At 40.5% G+C, this 17477-nt stretch overlaps 1 protein-coding gene across 2 annotated transcripts in view; it reads left to right on the top strand.

Moving 5' to 3' along the window:
* Nucleotides 1-17477, top strand: part of mtm1 (myotubularin 1) — a 157875-nt gene that overhangs the window by 90327 nt on the left and 50071 nt on the right. For both annotated transcript variants that reach the window (XM_060832423.1, XM_060832424.1), the window contains one exon: nt 2707-2808. In XM_060832423.1, the coding sequence (XP_060688406.1) occupies nt 2707-2808 (102 nt within the window). The remainder of the gene's footprint in view (nt 1-2706; nt 2809-17477) is intronic.

Raw genomic sequence — 17477 nt, 5'->3', positions numbered from 1 at the left:
CTTAATATGGAAGATCTTTATACCTTCAGTTCATATGTTGTGATAGTCATGATAACATGAGCATATCTGTAGAAGATTTACTGACCTACAGACTAAAACATTATGCAATGTCAGCCATTATTTAATTGAATGGCAAAGTGAGTTTAGGGATAGTATGGTCTACCTTGCTCCCGTTCTTCTATTTTTGCTTTATTTCTCTGTTTTTAAAGAGTCTAAAAAGAGGTCAACAAATGATAAGTGGTAGATGAATTATTATTTGGGGAAATGCGAATTATTGGGGAGATATTAACATAATGGTATTATCGCTGCATCAGTAACCAGAGCCCAGGTGAATGCAGTGGGGATCGGTCTGGATGAGATTTACTTTTAGTAAATTTTGAATTGAAAACTAGTTTCAGAAATGATGCTCCAAAACTCTAGTCAATTGCCACAAAAACTCATCTGGTTTATTCATGTCCCTTCGAGAAAGAAGTTAGATGTCCTCATCTGATTTAACCTGCATGTGACTCCATATCCACAGCAATGGGTTGACTCTTAACTAATCTCTGAAATGGCCTGAGTTACTCAGTTCAAGGGCAGTTAGAGATGGGCAGCAGATTGATTGGTAGCCCTTTGACACTCAACCCATTAAACAAATAAAAAAAAACAGCTTTGGTATTTAAATGAGAATGTTCAGGGAGGTTTGTATGACCTTGTACAAAAACAGAATAAGAATACAGATAGAGTAAGCAATTCGCAAGGCAAATAGTATCTTAACCTTCGTTGCAGGGGTTTAGGATTACAAGAGTAAATACCTCTTGCTACAGTTTTACAGAGCTTTGGTGAGACTGCACATAGACAGCAGTTTTGGCTTCCTTTTCTACAGAAGGATATTGCTAACTTGGAGAAGGATTGAATCCTGTTATGAGCGGGTTCTATAATGAGAGGTTGAATGGGGTGTACGAGCTCCAGAAGTTATTAAAAGTGATGGGTGATCTCACTGCAATGTATAAGATTCTGAGGGGCTTGATGGGTAAACACTGTGAGGGTTGTTTCCCTTGGCTAAAGATCTAGAATTAGGGGCTGTGTTTTCTGGGTGAGTTCATTTATGACCAAACTGAGGAGAAATTTCTTTATTTAGAAAGTAGTGAACTTTTGGAATTCTCAAACTTCTGGAATAATAACTCATTGAATATGTACGAGACTTGGAGAAATCTTTGCACTCTGGGGGAACGAAGGAAAATGGAGAAGTCTGAGGAAGACCAATTAATTATCACCTCCAAGAGCTCATTTGCCTTTTGCCAGTATTTTAAGTATAGCAGAGTAAGACCAATTCTTTGTGGGAACTCAGCAGTTTTAGCTGCATGGGTCTAGTGTCAGGCAAAGTACATGAGAGAGAGAAAAGGTTTCTGAGAATGGTTACAGCCATGAGGAATTCCAGTTCGTGTGGATAGATTGGTGAAGATGGGTTTGCTCTTAAAAAAAAATTCACTCAAGGTGCTCAAAATCACAAGGGGCCAAGATGGATTAGAGCAAAACTATTCTCATTTATGGATAGATTAAAAAGCATAGGACACTAATTGGCCAAAGAACCAATGGTAATATGAAGACAATATTCTGTTAACAGCATGTGGTTATGACCTGGAGAATGAAACAGTTAATATTAATGGAGGCAGATGCAAAGGGGGCTTACAAAACTGATTTAGATATACAACTAAAGAGTAAATAATAGAAAAGTTATGGTGAAAGGGCAGGGGAGTCGGATTAACTAAATTGTTCGTGCTAATGTTGGCAGAAACATGGCATGACTGCCTTCTATGCTGCAAACATCCTCCAGTTCATTGATTTAATGTAAAATATCCTTGCTTCACTAGTTGTTCTTAAATAATCTAATGTTGGATCACATAAGGAGCTTTTGGAGCAGATGGCCACAAACATGGTTAGAGTAATTGGCTTTAAGGTTGTCTTAAACAGTCTGGTGGGCAAATTCTTATTTTTCCCTTGTTTTTGCTCATTTACTAACTTCCTAAATTCAGCTCAACATCTATCTGGTATCTTCTGGAAGAATTTTAACAACCGAGAAATCTGGCTAGAGTTGGATTAGGTGAGATACTGAAGCATTTTGTCCACGACCTGCCTTTTGATGTAAGAAGATCACAGAATTAGAAGTGTTACAGCGCAAGAGGAAGCCATTCAGCCCATTGTGTTTGCACTGCTTCAAATAAGTATGCAGATAAATTTCCAAATAGCAATGCAGCTTCTTTTGTTGGTGTATGAATACCAATTAAAGGAGGAATCCTGGGCATGTTTTATGAATTTGGTTTGTTTGCTCTAATTGATTGGATGGCGGAGAAATTGATGATGTGGTAATTAAAATCTCATTTAAGTCATTTTGTTCCTACTGAACTCCCTGATCTGTCTACAGATTTCCTGATCCATTTCCTTTTCACAATTGGACATTCTGTTGTATAATCCTACTAAATAACAATTGTGTTTATTATTCGATTTCTAGCAATATGTTATCTGATACTCATCATGTGTGGTCTAAAATGGAACAACAGTTGTGGGATCTTTTTGTGTAGCAAATCTGTGTTTCTGCCTTGAAAATTAAGTTATTTATACCTTTACGACTTTGAAGAGCAGGAGGGAATAAGTGACTTTGTTTTATCACTAATGAAAAGGGTCTCATGTACCGATTGTTGACTGAGCTACTTTTTATTTTTACAGGATATGCGCAACCTGAGGTTTGCTCTGAAACAGGAAGGTCGCAGCAGAAAATCCATGTTCGAAAGTCTTACAAAATATGCATTTCCTATTTCAAGTGGTTTGGTAAGGATTTCTACTGTTAATACGCCCTGTCAATAAATACATTGTAAGACCATGCCAGACTGAATGTGGTTACTCTATATGAACCAGTTCCATTGGCCTTACTTCAGCTAAAATTTAAGACTCTCTGAATACCTCCAACCTCCCCAGCCCCCAATCTCTGTCCCACTCCTTCTCTCCCCCGTTCCTCTCCTTCTCTCCCCACCAACCCTCTCCCTATCTTCCCCTTCCTCTCCCCATTCCTCTCCCCCATCCAGCCTCCCTCCCTCCGCTCCCTCCCTCCCCTCTATCTCCGCTGCCTCCATCTCTCTCCCCCCTTCCCTGTCTTCCCCCCCTTCCCTGTCTCTTCCCCCCCTTCCCTGTCTCTTCCCCCCTTCCCTGTCTCTTCCCCCCCCTTCCCTGTCTCTTCCCCCCCTTCCCTGTCTCTTCCCCCCCTTCCCTGTCTCTTCCCCCCCTTCCCCTGTCCCTTCCCCTCTCTCCCCCCCGTCTCTCTTTCTCCCCCCCGTCTCTCTTTCTCCCCCCGTTTCTTTCTTTCTTTCTTTCCTTCTTCTTTCTTTCTTTCTTTCTTTCTTTCTTTCTTTCTTCTTTCTTTCTTTCTTTCTTTCTTTCTTTCTTTCTTTCTTTCTTTCTTTCTTTCTTTCTTTCTTTCTTTCTTTCTTTCTTTCTTTCTTTCTTTCTTTCTTTCTTTCTTTCTTTCTCTCTCTCTTTCTCTCTCTTTCTCTCTCTCTCTCCCCCTCCCTCTCCCCCTCCCCCCGCTGCTCGCTCTCACCCCTCTCCCCCTCCCCCCGTCGCTTTCTCCCCCACCCCTCCCACCGTTGGAAACTCTTTCTCCAAATTCCTCCCCCATGCTTTATCCATTGTAGACTGGAAAAAAAAAGTCCTGCCAACATACTTTTGGTTCTGAATCAAACTGCTTTCCATACTTCAGAATTTTTTTTGATCGTTTTGTCCTTCTTCTGTAAAACCTTTTTTTTTCACTTTTGTGAGGGCATACAAGGGATGGAAATTACTGATTACATTGTTTAACTTATGATTGGTTTATATTCTACATATATTTATGTTTGGAAATGGAAAGGGCCTAATGTGATCCCATTTGCCAGCACTTGGCCCATATCCCTCCAAACCGTTCTTCTTCATATACCCATCCAGATGCTTTTTAAATGATGCAATTGTACCAGCCTGTGGCAGTTCATTCCATACACGCACCACCACCTGCATGAAAAGGTTGTCCCTTAGGTCCCTTTTATATCTTTCCATTCTCATCTTAAACCTATGCCCTCTAGTTCAGGACTCCCCCACCCCAGTGAAAGGACTTTGCCTATTTATCCTATCCATGCCCCTCATGATTTTATAAAACTCTAAAGGTCACCCCTCAGCCTTTGATGCTCCAGGGAAAACAGACCCAGCATATTCAGCTTCTCCCTATAGCTCAAAGCCTCCAACCCTGGCAACATCCTTGTAAATCTTTTCTGAACCCTTTCAAGTTTCACGACATCCTTCCTTCCGATAGGAAGGAGACCAGAATTACACGCAATATTCCAAAAGTGGCCTAACCTGCGTCCTGTACAGCTGCAACATTACCTCCCAACTCCTATACTCAATGCACTGACAATAATGGAAAGCATAATTGGTCAGAAGTGAAAACTAAACTACTGGAGATACTCATATGTTGGTCAGCAGCTATAACCAGCATTTAAGATTGTTTAATTGCGCACCATATTTTCTCTCATGCTGTATAGCCACTTTGTGCTGACTACATGCTTAATTTTGGTTGTCATAACAATGTGCATTCTTCTAGCATCCTCAATAGACTGAAATACTGCAAACGAGAAAGTGAGGACTACAGATGCTGGAGGTCAGAGCTTAAAAAGGTGTTGCTGGAAAAGCGCAGTGGAAGGGCTTATGCCCGAAACGTCGACTCTCCTGCTCCTTTGATGCTGCCTGACCTGCTGTGCTTTTCCAGCAACACCTTTTTCAGCTCTGAAATGCTGCACAGCCTTATGATTCCTTGCATGATAAAAATAATAATTTCATACAAAGAAGAATAAATGTGGTCAATGTCACCAGTATTATTGAAACAGTTTAGAATTTTGCCCCAAAGTGTAGTTTGTTTGCAAAATAGAAATGTCAAAAGGTATGGGGAGTGAGACAGAGATGGGAATGAACGTAGGTATTTCTTGTGGAAGCATAGGTTTGATTGGTTATCCATCCCGTTTTTTTTGTGCTGCAACATTCTATAAATTTATAATTGGCAGCAGTCCTTTATAAGGAGTGATTATGCCAGTTGTGCTCAGCAACTTCTTGTGAAATCCTGTGTGTAGCTGAAGGCTGGCTCCAGTTTGGCAGTAATCCTTCCTCTGGTCTAACAGCCCATTTAAAAAAAACAATAGGAGAGATGAAAAAATATGTAGAACTGCTGTTGGTTGTGGCGCAGTGGATTTTCTAGCCAAGTGGGGGCCTTTTGAGTATTTTTTTCATACAAATTGAGGGAGTTAACTGAAGTAAAATAAGCTCATACTAGCAAATGCCAAATAAAGATAAAAAAATTCAACAAATAGTCATCAGATAGGCAGCATCTGTACTAAGAAACACAATTAGTGTTACAAGTAATTTTGGCGTTGCATTGCAAAGAGTTTACTGTACAATATGTTGGATGATTGAGGAGGGAGCAGTTACAAATGTTCATCTCCAGAGATGTTATGAAGATTCTGTGAAGTAATAATTTATCTTAAGGAGCTTTTACATTCAAACATTTGGTAAGCTTAGAGGTACAAGAAATGTATATGTAGTTGTCTGCAAGGCAAGGTAATTCGAGACTGCTGTTTACTCTGAAAATGCTATTGTATAATCACAATTGACCTTATTGTATGTACATCTGAACAAGATCCTGAAATGAGACGGTAAGCAGACAGAAGTTATTGTCCATATTGGCACAAATGACATAGATAGGAAGAGTGACAAGGTTCTGCAATAACAATTCAGGGCATTAGGTAGTGAACTAAAAAGCAGGACTTTTAGGGTGGTAATCTCGGAATTACTCCCCCTGCCATATGCTACTGAGGCTAGGAACAGAGACAGAGTACAATTGAACACGTGGCTAAGGAGCAGGTGTGGAGGGTGGAATGTCTTCCGGGGAAGGTAAGACCTGTTAAAAAAGGGCATATCGCACCTGCATTGGAGGAGCATCAGTATCCTGGCAGGGAGGTTTGATTTGATCAGTATCCATTTGGGAGGGTTTAAAATAGTGTGGTGAGGGAATGAGAACTGGAGCAGCAAGTCCAGAAGTACAGATACTGAGAGCGAGCTTGAGACTAAGAAAAATGTAGCTTGGAAAAAGTAGTCAGGGAGAGGTTGATGAGCTCAGTGGAACTGGAGATTTGGACTGCATTTGTTTCAATGCAAGAAGTATAACTGGTAAGACAGATGAGCTTAGAGTCAGGATTAATACATGCAGTTATGATGCCATTGCTATCACAGAGACATGGTTGAAAGAGGCACAGAATTGGCAGTTTAATGTTCCAGGATATTGTTGTTTTAGGTGAGACAGAGGAGGAAGCAAAAGAGGTGGAGGAGTTGCATTACTGGTTAGAGAGTATATCACAGCTATATTGAGGGTGAACACCCTGGAGGATTCTTGTGGAATAGGAAGGGTGCAGTCACAATGCTGGGATTGTACAACAAATCTCCTAGCTGCCAGCAGGTGACAAATGAAAGGATATGTAATCCCATCCTAAAACAATGTGAAAGTAACAGGGTTGCTGTGGTGGGTGATTTCACTGCCCCCATTTTGACTGGGACTCCCTTAGTGCTGGGGTGCACTATGTTAGGTGTGCCCAGGAAATAGTATGTGGCTAGGCCAACAAGGGAGAGGACTATACTGCACTTGGTACTGGGAAACAAGTCTGACCAGGTGATCAAAGCTAAAGTGGGAGAACATTTTGGGAATAGTGACCATAATTCCGTATGTTTTCAGTAACTTATGGATAAGGACAAGAGTGGAGCCCAGATGAAGGTGTTAAATTGGGGGAAGGACAACTATAACTAAATTATGGAAGAATTGGAGAATGTAGATTGGGAGCAGCTGTTTGAGGGTAAATACTCATCTGACATGGGAGTCTTTTAAAGACCAGTTGATTAGAGTGCAGGACAGGTATATTCCTGTGAAAATGAGGAACAGGAATGGCAGGATTTAGGAACATTGGATGACAGGGGAAATTATCAGCTTAGTCAAAAAAAATGAAGCATACCTAAGGTCTAGACAACTGAAAACAGATGAACCAGACTTGTATAATATAGAGAAATAAGAAGGAGCTCAAACAAGGAGTTAGGAGGGCTAAAAGGGGGACACTAAATGACTTTGGCCAGCAGCATTAAGGAGAATTCCAAAGCATTTTTTACACTTATTCTGAGCAAGAGGGTACCTAGGGAAAGGGTAGGCCCACTCGAGCATAAAGGAGGAAGGTAAAATATGGAGTTGGGAAAATGGGTGTGATCCTTAATACATAAATTTTATTGGTATTCACCAAAGAGAGGTACATGAGGGATGTTGACATTAGGGAAAGGTGTGTGGTTACTCTTGAGCCGGTCAACATAATGAAGGCAAAAGTTTTGAGTGTTTTGAAATACATTAAGGTAGACAAGTCCCCAGGACCAGATGGGACCTATCCCAGGATACTGTGGGAGGCAAGTTAGGAAACAGCTGGGGCCTTAACAGATATTAGGGGTGGCACGGTGGCTCAGTGGTTAGCACTACTGCCTCACAGCGCCAGAGACCCGGGTTCAATTCCCGCTTTGGGCAACTGTCTGTGTGTGGAGCTTGCACATTCTCCCCATGTCTGCGTGGGTTTCCTCTGGGTGCTCTGGTTTCCTCCCACAGTCCAAAGATGTGCAGGTTAGGTAAATTGGCCAAGCTAAATTGCCCATAGTGTTAGGTGGATTAGTCAGGGGTAAAAATGGGGGGTGTGGGTTTCTCTTCGGAGGGTCAGTGTGGACTTGTTGGGCCGCAGGGCTAGTTTCCACACTGTAGGTAATCTAATCTAATCTATATATCTTTGCATCCTCATAGACCTCGGGCAAGCTTCAAGAGGACTTGAGAATGGCCAATGGCTTTCCTTTGTTTAGAAGGGAAAGAGAGATAATTCACATAATTACAGGCCGGTGAGCCTGTTGTCAGTCATGGGGAAGCTGTTGGAGAAGATACTGAGCGACAGAGTTTATTCACGTTTGGAAGCAAATGGACTTGCTTCTGATAGGCAGTGTGCGTTCGTGCACAGAAGGTCATGTTACATCAACTTGGTTGAGTTTTTTAAGGTGGTGGCAAGAATGATTGAGGGAAGAGCAGAGGACTTTAGTCATTCATTTGTTAGGGTACCTCACGGCAGGCTGGTACAAAAGGTAAAATCGTCAAAACATAGGTCAGATCCACTTAAGCTGGCTAGATAGATACAAAATCGGGTTGGTCATAGAAGGCAGAGTAGTGGTGGAAGGGTTTTGTTTTGGAGTGGAGATCAGTAACTGGTGGTGTTCCACAGGGATCAGTGCTGGGACCTTTGTTGTTTGTTAGTGAGGAGGATTGTTAAAGGGTATAGCACGATATTGATAGATTGTAGATTTAGGCAGAGAAATGGCAGATGGAGTTTAATCCAGCCAAACACGAGTTGATGCATTTTGGAAAATCAAATTCAGGTGAAAATTATACAATAAATTATACAATAAATGTTAGGAGCATTGACATATAGTTATCTGGGTATACATGTTCACAGATCCCTGAAAATAGCGATGTCGGTAGATAAGAATTAGAATTAGAATCCTTACAGTGTGGAAATAGGCCCTTCGGCCCAACAAGTCCACAGACTATTGGGGCGCTTGTTAAAACTACTGTTTGTAAATACCACAGACTGGGCTGAATGGCTTGCTTTTGATCCTGTGTTTTTATGTTGTAATTTGTGTATGAATGTGAGAAGTGAACACTGAAGAGAAATTAGATAAGCAAGTTGAGCTATTTAATTAACTTTTGAGATGTTTTTGAATGTTTGGAGAGATTGCAATGTAGAGGGAGTCAGCAAGTGTTTATGTAGAGTTTTAATGGATGAATGTTTAATGAGATGCAGTAGGATCATTAAGTGAAAGTTGGAATGTAGGGCTGAGGATGGCCAGAGAGATGGGGTTTAGTGAGGCCATGGACAGACTTATAAATGAGGTTCCGGATTTTACAATCCACATAGCGGGAGGCTGGCAAGTCTAGTTATCATGATAAAGTAATTAAAGAATTGGAAAAGAAGAAAATATAGATTACTAAGGTATGGCTATTAGCTCACCCCTTCAAGAATGACCACAAACTAAGTTAGAGGTTGGAGCAGTGGTTGTTTTCTGAAGGATAACCATTTGCAGAATCTTGGTTCTCTCCGGCTAAGTCTGCATTTTCAATCTTCACTGCTGGCATCCTCCCATCCATCCTAATTACTTACATCCAACGCGAACTAACAAAATATGACTTGCCATCTCTCCTGCACAAAGGCTTGCAATTCCATCATTTCAATCCATACCAAGGTCCCTTTGCATCCCATTTTATTATCATTGTTTCATTTTCGAATCTCTCCACTATCTTTATTCTAACCTGGTAACCTCCTCCATTTGACTTTGCAAACATTTTCTGCTCATTTATTGCCACTACGCTTTTTCTGCCCATTCTCTGTTTACTGATTGCAGCTAACCATCACGATGTGAAGTTGGAAGCTCAATTTTGTCAAACAGGAAACTAAGGTAACACTAAATTCAGTCAAATTTGAGTGAACAGATGAGAGAAAGCTATATTGGCGGTTAGCTTTGTTTCTGGTGTGTCCTGAATAGGACAGTTTTGACCTTTCTAATATTAAGTTGCTGGGAGTCTGTACATGATCCTGGACAAGCAATTTAACAGACCTGTAACATTTCTGGAGTTGCTGATGGTAAAACAATATCATCAGGTATGTATTGAAGCTGTCTCCATGCCTCCTGCTAATGCTGTTGTTGGGCATTACATTGATGAGGCACAGGTGAAAATGAAAGAATACTGTAGTATTGGAATCCCGATGTGAAAGGTCACAGCAGAGTTTCTGGCTTCACTGGGATAACACTTCTATAAATAAAAAACAACCCTGAGACGATTGTCCAACAGAGGTGGGCATTGGATGAAAGGTGGTGGGAAGTGTGATGTAGGTAGCAGAAGTGTAGCTGAATGTAAAACAGCACGAAGTACTGCAGTTGTATTCATGTGTGTCATAGTCACTGAAGAAGGAAGATTAAAAAAGAATTATAGGGAAAATCCTCTGAATTGTTCTTGCAATTATGTACGATGACTTGCCATAGTCTGACTGGACCATTTTTGAGCTGAGATTAACATGCCTCAGACAAGGGAAGAGTTGGAGAAGGAGATTCCTGGTGCAGAAACTGAATTACTTTGTATTGCAAACCAGCTGTCCAATAAACTGAGCTAACTGATCCCACATAATGACTAATGACAAGTGACTTTGAAAGACTTGAGAAAGACACAAAAGGCGGGTGGCACGGTGGCTTAGTGGTTAGCACTACTGCCTCACAGTAGTGTTCAATTCAGCCTTTGGTGACAGTGGACTTTGCCTGTTCTCTCTGCTTTTATTTCTATTGGCTGTTCTGGTTTCCTCCCAGGCGTGCAGATTAGGGTGGATTGGCTGTGATGAATTACCCTGTGGTGTCTGGAGTTGTGCTGACTAGATGAAGTAGCTATGGTAAAATGCGAGGTTATGGGGATAGGATGGGGGTTAATTTGGGCGATGTGCTTGTTGGAAAGTTGGCGCAGATTTGATTGGCCGAATCGCTGGATGCCACAATGTAGAAATTGTGATTCTAGAATCTGGTGTAATTTTGCATTGCAAATTGTGTTGGGCATGGTTCTGTCACCCAGAGTTTCCTACGAAACAATATAGAATATTAGAAACTGCAGAAGGCTCAAATGTTCAACACAGACCTCAAAGATTTATGAAAACTGGACGTTGTTGAGGAGCTTATGATTTATATTTATACTCATCACATTCTGGCCTCATGGAAGTTTCTGCAAGGATCATTGTCAAGAAATTTCATGCATTTATCTTTTTCAAATTCAAGTTTATAACTTTTACACAGTACCCAATGTGTAGAAAATTGATTATGTAATCAATGTGTGGATAATTTTATTGTTATGAAGCAAATAGTTTCATGGCAGATTAAGTATGGCAACTGCAGGACTCCTCGAAAATGTGTCCAGTACATTTGAATGTTAACAGAAGTTCATTCAAATTCTTGCAAAATGTGAACTTATTTGGAGTAGTTTAGATAACTCTGAACATCTTTCAACATTCATTTCTTCACTGGCTCAATCTGTTTTTAAATTGACTGCACAGAAGTGGGCAGCAAGTTGGCATTTTGCCAAACTATGTTCAGTTTGAGGCCAGGCAAGCGTAATGTAGGAGGGTCAGGAACGACAGGAGATTAAATCATAGACTGATAGTTTGCAGTTGTGAATTTAACTAACAATCTGACCCTTTGTTTTGATGTTTGGATTTTGAAGGTTCCTCTGTTGTTGATTCTGTAAGTTTGTGTTATAAGTTTTAATGTTAAAGAGAAAACTTTTAAAATGTGTTCGGTCCTTGATGTTTTTAGGCTTTCCAATATCAACTACTTCCTGTGATAATTGCAAGAGATTTGCATGCAATCTCATACAATTTTATTTTCAGAAGGAAAGATATTTTTCTGTTGTATTTATAGGAAAATTACAAATGTGCAGCAAAAGAAACAGCTACATTTACGTACCATCTTTAATGTAATAGGACACCTCAATGCACCTCTCAGGAGCACTACCAAGCAAAACTTGATCCTGAGCCAAGTGAGCTATTAGAGCAGGTGATCACAGGCTGTTCAAAGAGAGAGGTTTTAAGCAAGGTCTTAATGGAGGAGGCAGTGGTGGAGTATGACTTTGTTATGGATAGTGACCCTGGAAATCATCCCTCTTTATCAATTAGACATTGCTTAGTCTAGCTGCAAGATTTGTTCATTAGTAACTTGACCCTCTGGTGTCCTTGTATTCTCACTCCTCAAATCTTTCTTTCAGTAAGGACTAACATTAAACTGCAAAATTGTGTTTGAAAACTATTCCAAGAGCATGCATGGTACATAATTGCTTAGACTAACAATAGGAGGCTTGAACATTGTGTCAATCTGCACCATTTACAAAACTTGTGTACGAACTAAGGAAATTAGGAAGATTTAGTCTTCAAAAGAGTGCATCTTAGAGTTCTCCCAACAATATCCATTCTTGATGTTTTTTCAGCATCTATAGTTGATTTTTCAATAGGTATAATTCACATTGTAGGCACATACCACTATTTTTATTCCTTTTATTGAGTGAAAGAACAGTTGATTTAGGATATTTAAACTAAATCTAGTTAGCGTTTTGTTGTGAGATTCCTGACGTTTGGTCTGCCCTAGCTCTGAGTGACTTTTCTCCTGCAGTTACCTTATTTATGGTGCATCCAGGCTCTGTGACACCCTTAGAACATAGAATAATACAGCGAAGTACAGGCCCTTCGGCCTTCAGTGTTGCACCAACCTGTGAAACCCTTGTGAAGCCACTCTAACTTGCATTACTCCATTGTCATCCATATATTTATCCAATGACCATTTAAATGCCCTTTAAGTTGGTGAGTTCACTAATGTTGCATGTAGGGCATTCCACGCCCTTACTACTGTCCAAGTAAAGAGCCTACTTTTGACATCTGTCCTATATCTATCACCCCTCAAGTTAAAGCTATGTCCCCTCGTGCTAGCCATCACCATACAAAGGAAAAGGCTCTCACTGTCCATCCTAACTAATCCTCCAATCATCTTATATGTCTCTCAAGTCACCTCTTAACCACCTTCTCTCTAACGAAAACAGCTTCAAGTTCCTCAGCTTTTCCTCACAAGATCTTCCCTATGCTGAATTCGTACAGCTGGGACCTCCTGCCATTTACAGCATATCTGGAAGCCTAGCTACACATAGCTTCAGATGCTGTAAGCCAGGAACTGCCCCTCACTTTGGTGCTTGACCACTATAACTGAGGGCATGGTCCAGAAAGTGAACCTGGCACTTATTTCACTGGCAAGGACCTGGAGATGCTGGTAGGTGGACAGTGCAGAGTTGGGTCATCTTTTATTCTGCTGCCTCCAAATGAGGCTGTGCCTCCAGACTCAGCTAGCTTGGATGGAAATAGCAGGGCAGGTCAGTGCTGTGTGGCAGGTAAAAAGAAATGCATAGCAGTGCCTGAAGAAGGCAAGTTTTCTCCAGCGCTTTGTGAAATAAAGTGTTGCCATTTCCTCCTTGCCACCTGACATCCGGTGCCTCACTCCATCTGAAGAGAAAATTCTTCAGTTAGCTGAAGAAGAGTGTGACCACTCTTTGGGTCTGGGATATATCTGTCACAGCAAAACAATAAGCTTAATTCTGTTGTGCTGATCTCTCATTACCAACTTGCCTGACATTTCTGTAACCCCTTAACTTGGTGTTCAGAATTTTGTGCCAATCCCTGGACTACAAGGATTCTGATTCCCAGAATCAAGTGCGTGGCTAATCATGACCAACCTTCTGAACTGGAATAGGATGAGCCCTGACTAGCTGGTCCTCCTTGACCCCACTGAGGACTGCTCCCCGTGGGAGCAGGCCATTTGGTTAAAGTGTATGTGTTGTGTTTGTTGACTAAACTGCTGACACATGCTATAGGTGTGACGTATATGTAGCGTGGTTCCCATACAGTGACATGTCCACACCCAACAGTGGTAAGCTGCTTTCTTCCCTCTGTGCTAAAAGGCAATGCAGACCTCAGAGGCTGGTAGCTGCCGATTAAGCACTAAATAGGTCAGCGCTAAGAAAGGGTGGCACGGTGGCTCTGTGGTTAGCACTGCTGCCTCACAGCACCAGTATTCCAGGTTCGATTCCAGCTTCAGGCAACTGTCTATGTGGAGTTTGCACATTCTCCCCGTGTCTGCATGGATTTCCTCCGGGTGCTCCGGTTTCTTCCCACAGTCCAAAGATGTGCAGGTTAAATGGATTGGCCATGCTGAGTTGCCCATAGTGTTAGGTGCATTAGTCAGAGGGAAATGGGTCTGGGTGGGTTACTCTTCGGAGGGTCAGTGTGGACTTGTTAGGCTGAAGGGCCTGTTTCCACACTGTAGGGAATTTTTTTAAAAAAAGTCAGGCTAAGAACTGTAGGCACATGAGCTGCATGTGTCCCTGCTCACAAAGTGACCTGGCAGAAACATTAAGATTGTAGGTATTTCTGAGCTCTACAATCAAGTGTTGAAGGGCTGAAGTGGTGTGTGAGTAGGTTTGATGTTTTTATGAAGCTGGTGGTTTGCCCACGTTGCCTTGTTTGAAGAAAACTGGAGCAATATGGTCTCCATAGAGCATGCAGGGATGTGGTGAAGTCATGTTTGAAGAACATTTGGTGAGCCTCAGCCATCAAATACCTGTTCTGATTGACACGTCGGATATTTGTGTGCATATTTTGGAAATAGTATATTAATGAGATGAGTTGGACTACTAATGAGATGCAAATTTATAGAAATAAAGTAGTTGCTACTCAATAATGTTCTGAAGGGGAAATTTGGGAAACATTTTCTAGATGTTGGAGAATGGATTATTTTTATTTTTGCCTTATTTTCTCAGCTTTCTTGCCATTGTCTAAGCTGCTGCAGGGAAGGGAACATCCCACTCGTTGTTTTGATTCAGCTTGATTGTGGCCCTTATATATTTGTATGATACAGTAGGAAACTGTACAACAGCATTTGGCCCACAGGTTGTACTGCACGGTTCCAAACAAAACTTTTTACCTCTTTTTGGACAAGGTACACAACTCAGCCAGGAAATTACTGGAAATGCCTGTTGCTATGATAGATTCAGGAAGGAACCATATGAATTTCCCTCTGGTACCATATTTTCAAGTGCTCCCAGTCAACCAGTCTCCACTTAGCTTTATTGTGTCATGTGTGGTATCATATGACAATTTTATTCAGTACAACACTAGTTGCTGTTGCTTTTCCGGAATAGGGGCCATGCTTAAGCAGATTGAATTTGTTTTGGAAGATTAGTTAGCTGTTTTCTGCTTTGGCTAATTATTCCAATTCTTCTGCACTGGCACTGTAGTAAAGTACAGCAATGATACCCGTTAGATTATGCCTATTGAGGAAAATTGAACATTCTTGGCCTGTTTTCCACCTGAGGGTAGCTGGATGATCTTGTTAGCTTTAAGATACCTGATCAAATACTGTTAAATACAAGTTTTCCACTTGTGGGAGCTATCAAAGCTACAGTTCACAAAGCTAAAACTACCACAAACACATCTGCTGACAAATCCAGGAGTGAATTCAAGAGGAACGTCTTTATCTAGAGAGTGTTTAGAATGTGGAACATGCCATAACCAAGAGATGTTAATGTGAGTACCATAGATTTATTTTAGGAGAAGTTAGGTAAACAGATAAGGGTGAAGCTAATGAGGTTAAATGAAAAGGAATTAGAGAAGGGTCATGTGACAAAAAGCAGTATGGACCAATTGGTTTGGTTTTGGTCTGTATATTCTTTAATATTTTGAGGGTATAAGGTTAGTAATTTAATCAGTTTACACATACACATTATAGAATGATAACCTTATAGCCTTATGCTGATGTGATATTCAGTGACTCAGAGTGTTATGTTGAGAAGCCACAGAAATCTTTACCTAGTCTTGGAATACTGTAATCCTTTGTTAGCTGCCAATCAAACTAAAGTAAGTTAACTTGGTTTGGACTGGATGATTGTCTGTCTTGGTTTGGCTGTCTTAATATATCAGCCAAAGTGATGTTTCTACCTTCATGTATGTAGCTAACCAGAAACACTAAAACACAACACACTTCACCAAAAATAGTGTTTATACACAGAGTTCTGATAAAATAGCCACTATTTGTTTACTTGCAATAAAAAAACAAATAGTTCTTTCAAAGACTGAGTTTATTCAGTCCACAGCTGGTTCTAGGTTTGATGTTTGGATTGTAAGCCTGATTAACTGAGCTATCTTCAGTGTCCTGGGCTCAGAGGGAGAAAATTGACCAGGGTTCCTTTTCCTGGTTGCACGTTTGAAGTCAGTGATGAAATTTATGCATTTGAATGCACTTATGGTCTATGGCATTTGTAGGGTAGATGATGGACATGAAAGTCAAGTGCAGTTTCGATGTCCTTCACAATTGAATATCCGAGCTTGAAAATAAATGATCATTTTTGCTGAAATGTTGGAAGTATGTGTGGTATCAATGTTATCATACTTTAGCAAGAATTCATGTCTACTTGGAGGAGAAGGATAAAAGCTGAAGACTACTAACGGAGAGAAAGAACTTGTTACGTTATCTATCCAGAACCATTAAAGCAGTACCAAAACTGTTCGATTGCTTTGATTTTTGATGTGGAGTATTTAAGAAATTGATGGCAGGTCTTGCTGTTAAAGAGAATTACGACTGAACTCCTATAGAGTTTAGCTTGAATGGCACAATTTAGAATTCTTTTCCTTATGTCTGTGTGGCTATGCATTACAATACCTTTCAAAACTACGTCATTTAGAAGCCCCTTGGCTAAGACAGTGATGTTAGAATGCTGATCAAAAAAAAAATCGATTAATGAAAATAAATTTGTAAACTGCTTTTCAGAGGAACACATGCCTATGAGTCATATGGAAAGTGAAACATTTCACTTTTCTGCCAAGTACTAAATTTGTTAGTTCTGTTTTCCAGTATGGAATCTAAGCGACTTAAGTTTAGTGATTCATTACAGAAGAGAGGTATCAGTGCCATAAGCTAGAAACAGAAGACGCCATTGTTCAGTACTGCTTGCAGGTGTTCCTTCAATGTACCCTTTTGTTTGTGAATTTCTGCAGTGTGTTGCTAATTTCAGAATGACAGCACCAGCAGAGTATTTAAAATGTGGTATAAATTTACTCATTGTTAGGTAGCTTGACGTGTGTTCTGAGGCACTTTGTCACTTGGCTGCAGCAGGTTTTATGCATGTGTATGTACACCTTAGTGGCAGTAAGATGATTGTTTCAGTCTTGCACACTGAATATTCTTGTGTTTCTCAAAATAAACATAAATGGTGAAGTCATAAAGAGTCAACATGAAACCCACAAACTTGTTCAGCGACAGTTCAAACTGGTTTTATGACCGGATAATGTTTAATAAGTAAGATTAATTATAGTTGTTTAGAAAGAAAAACTGCAGCACTCTACAATGTAAAAGCCGTTGTAAACAATTTGGGGAGTAGTGTTGAATTATCTTAGATTGTACATGTCTCTCGGGGGGTGTTTGCAAGTGTGCCACCCTTGTGTACAAGTGAACAGATTCTATTTATGGTGCAGCACTATTGTAGAGTTAGTAAAATTTTATTCATATAATACCATTTTCAATCCTAGAAAAAAACTTCCTAATCAATTTTTATCAAAAAAGATCATTGCTAAGTCGAAATTGGAATTTCTTCCATGCTGCAAGAATTCCTGTTTTGATTGATGACCAGAACTTGTTATTGATTAGAGTAAGGAAGGAAGTGTTAGTGTTGCTGCATTCTCAGTTGTGCAAGTTTACCAGTAAAATATTAAACCACTGGGAAGAAAGTAGAGAAATTGATA

Source organism: Hemiscyllium ocellatum, chromosome 11 (genome assembly GCF_020745735.1).
Source record: "Hemiscyllium ocellatum isolate sHemOce1 chromosome 11, sHemOce1.pat.X.cur, whole genome shotgun sequence".
Lineage (NCBI taxonomy): Eukaryota > Metazoa > Chordata > Chondrichthyes > Orectolobiformes > Hemiscylliidae > Hemiscyllium > Hemiscyllium ocellatum.
This window is presented reverse-complemented; position numbering and strand designations above follow the sequence as displayed.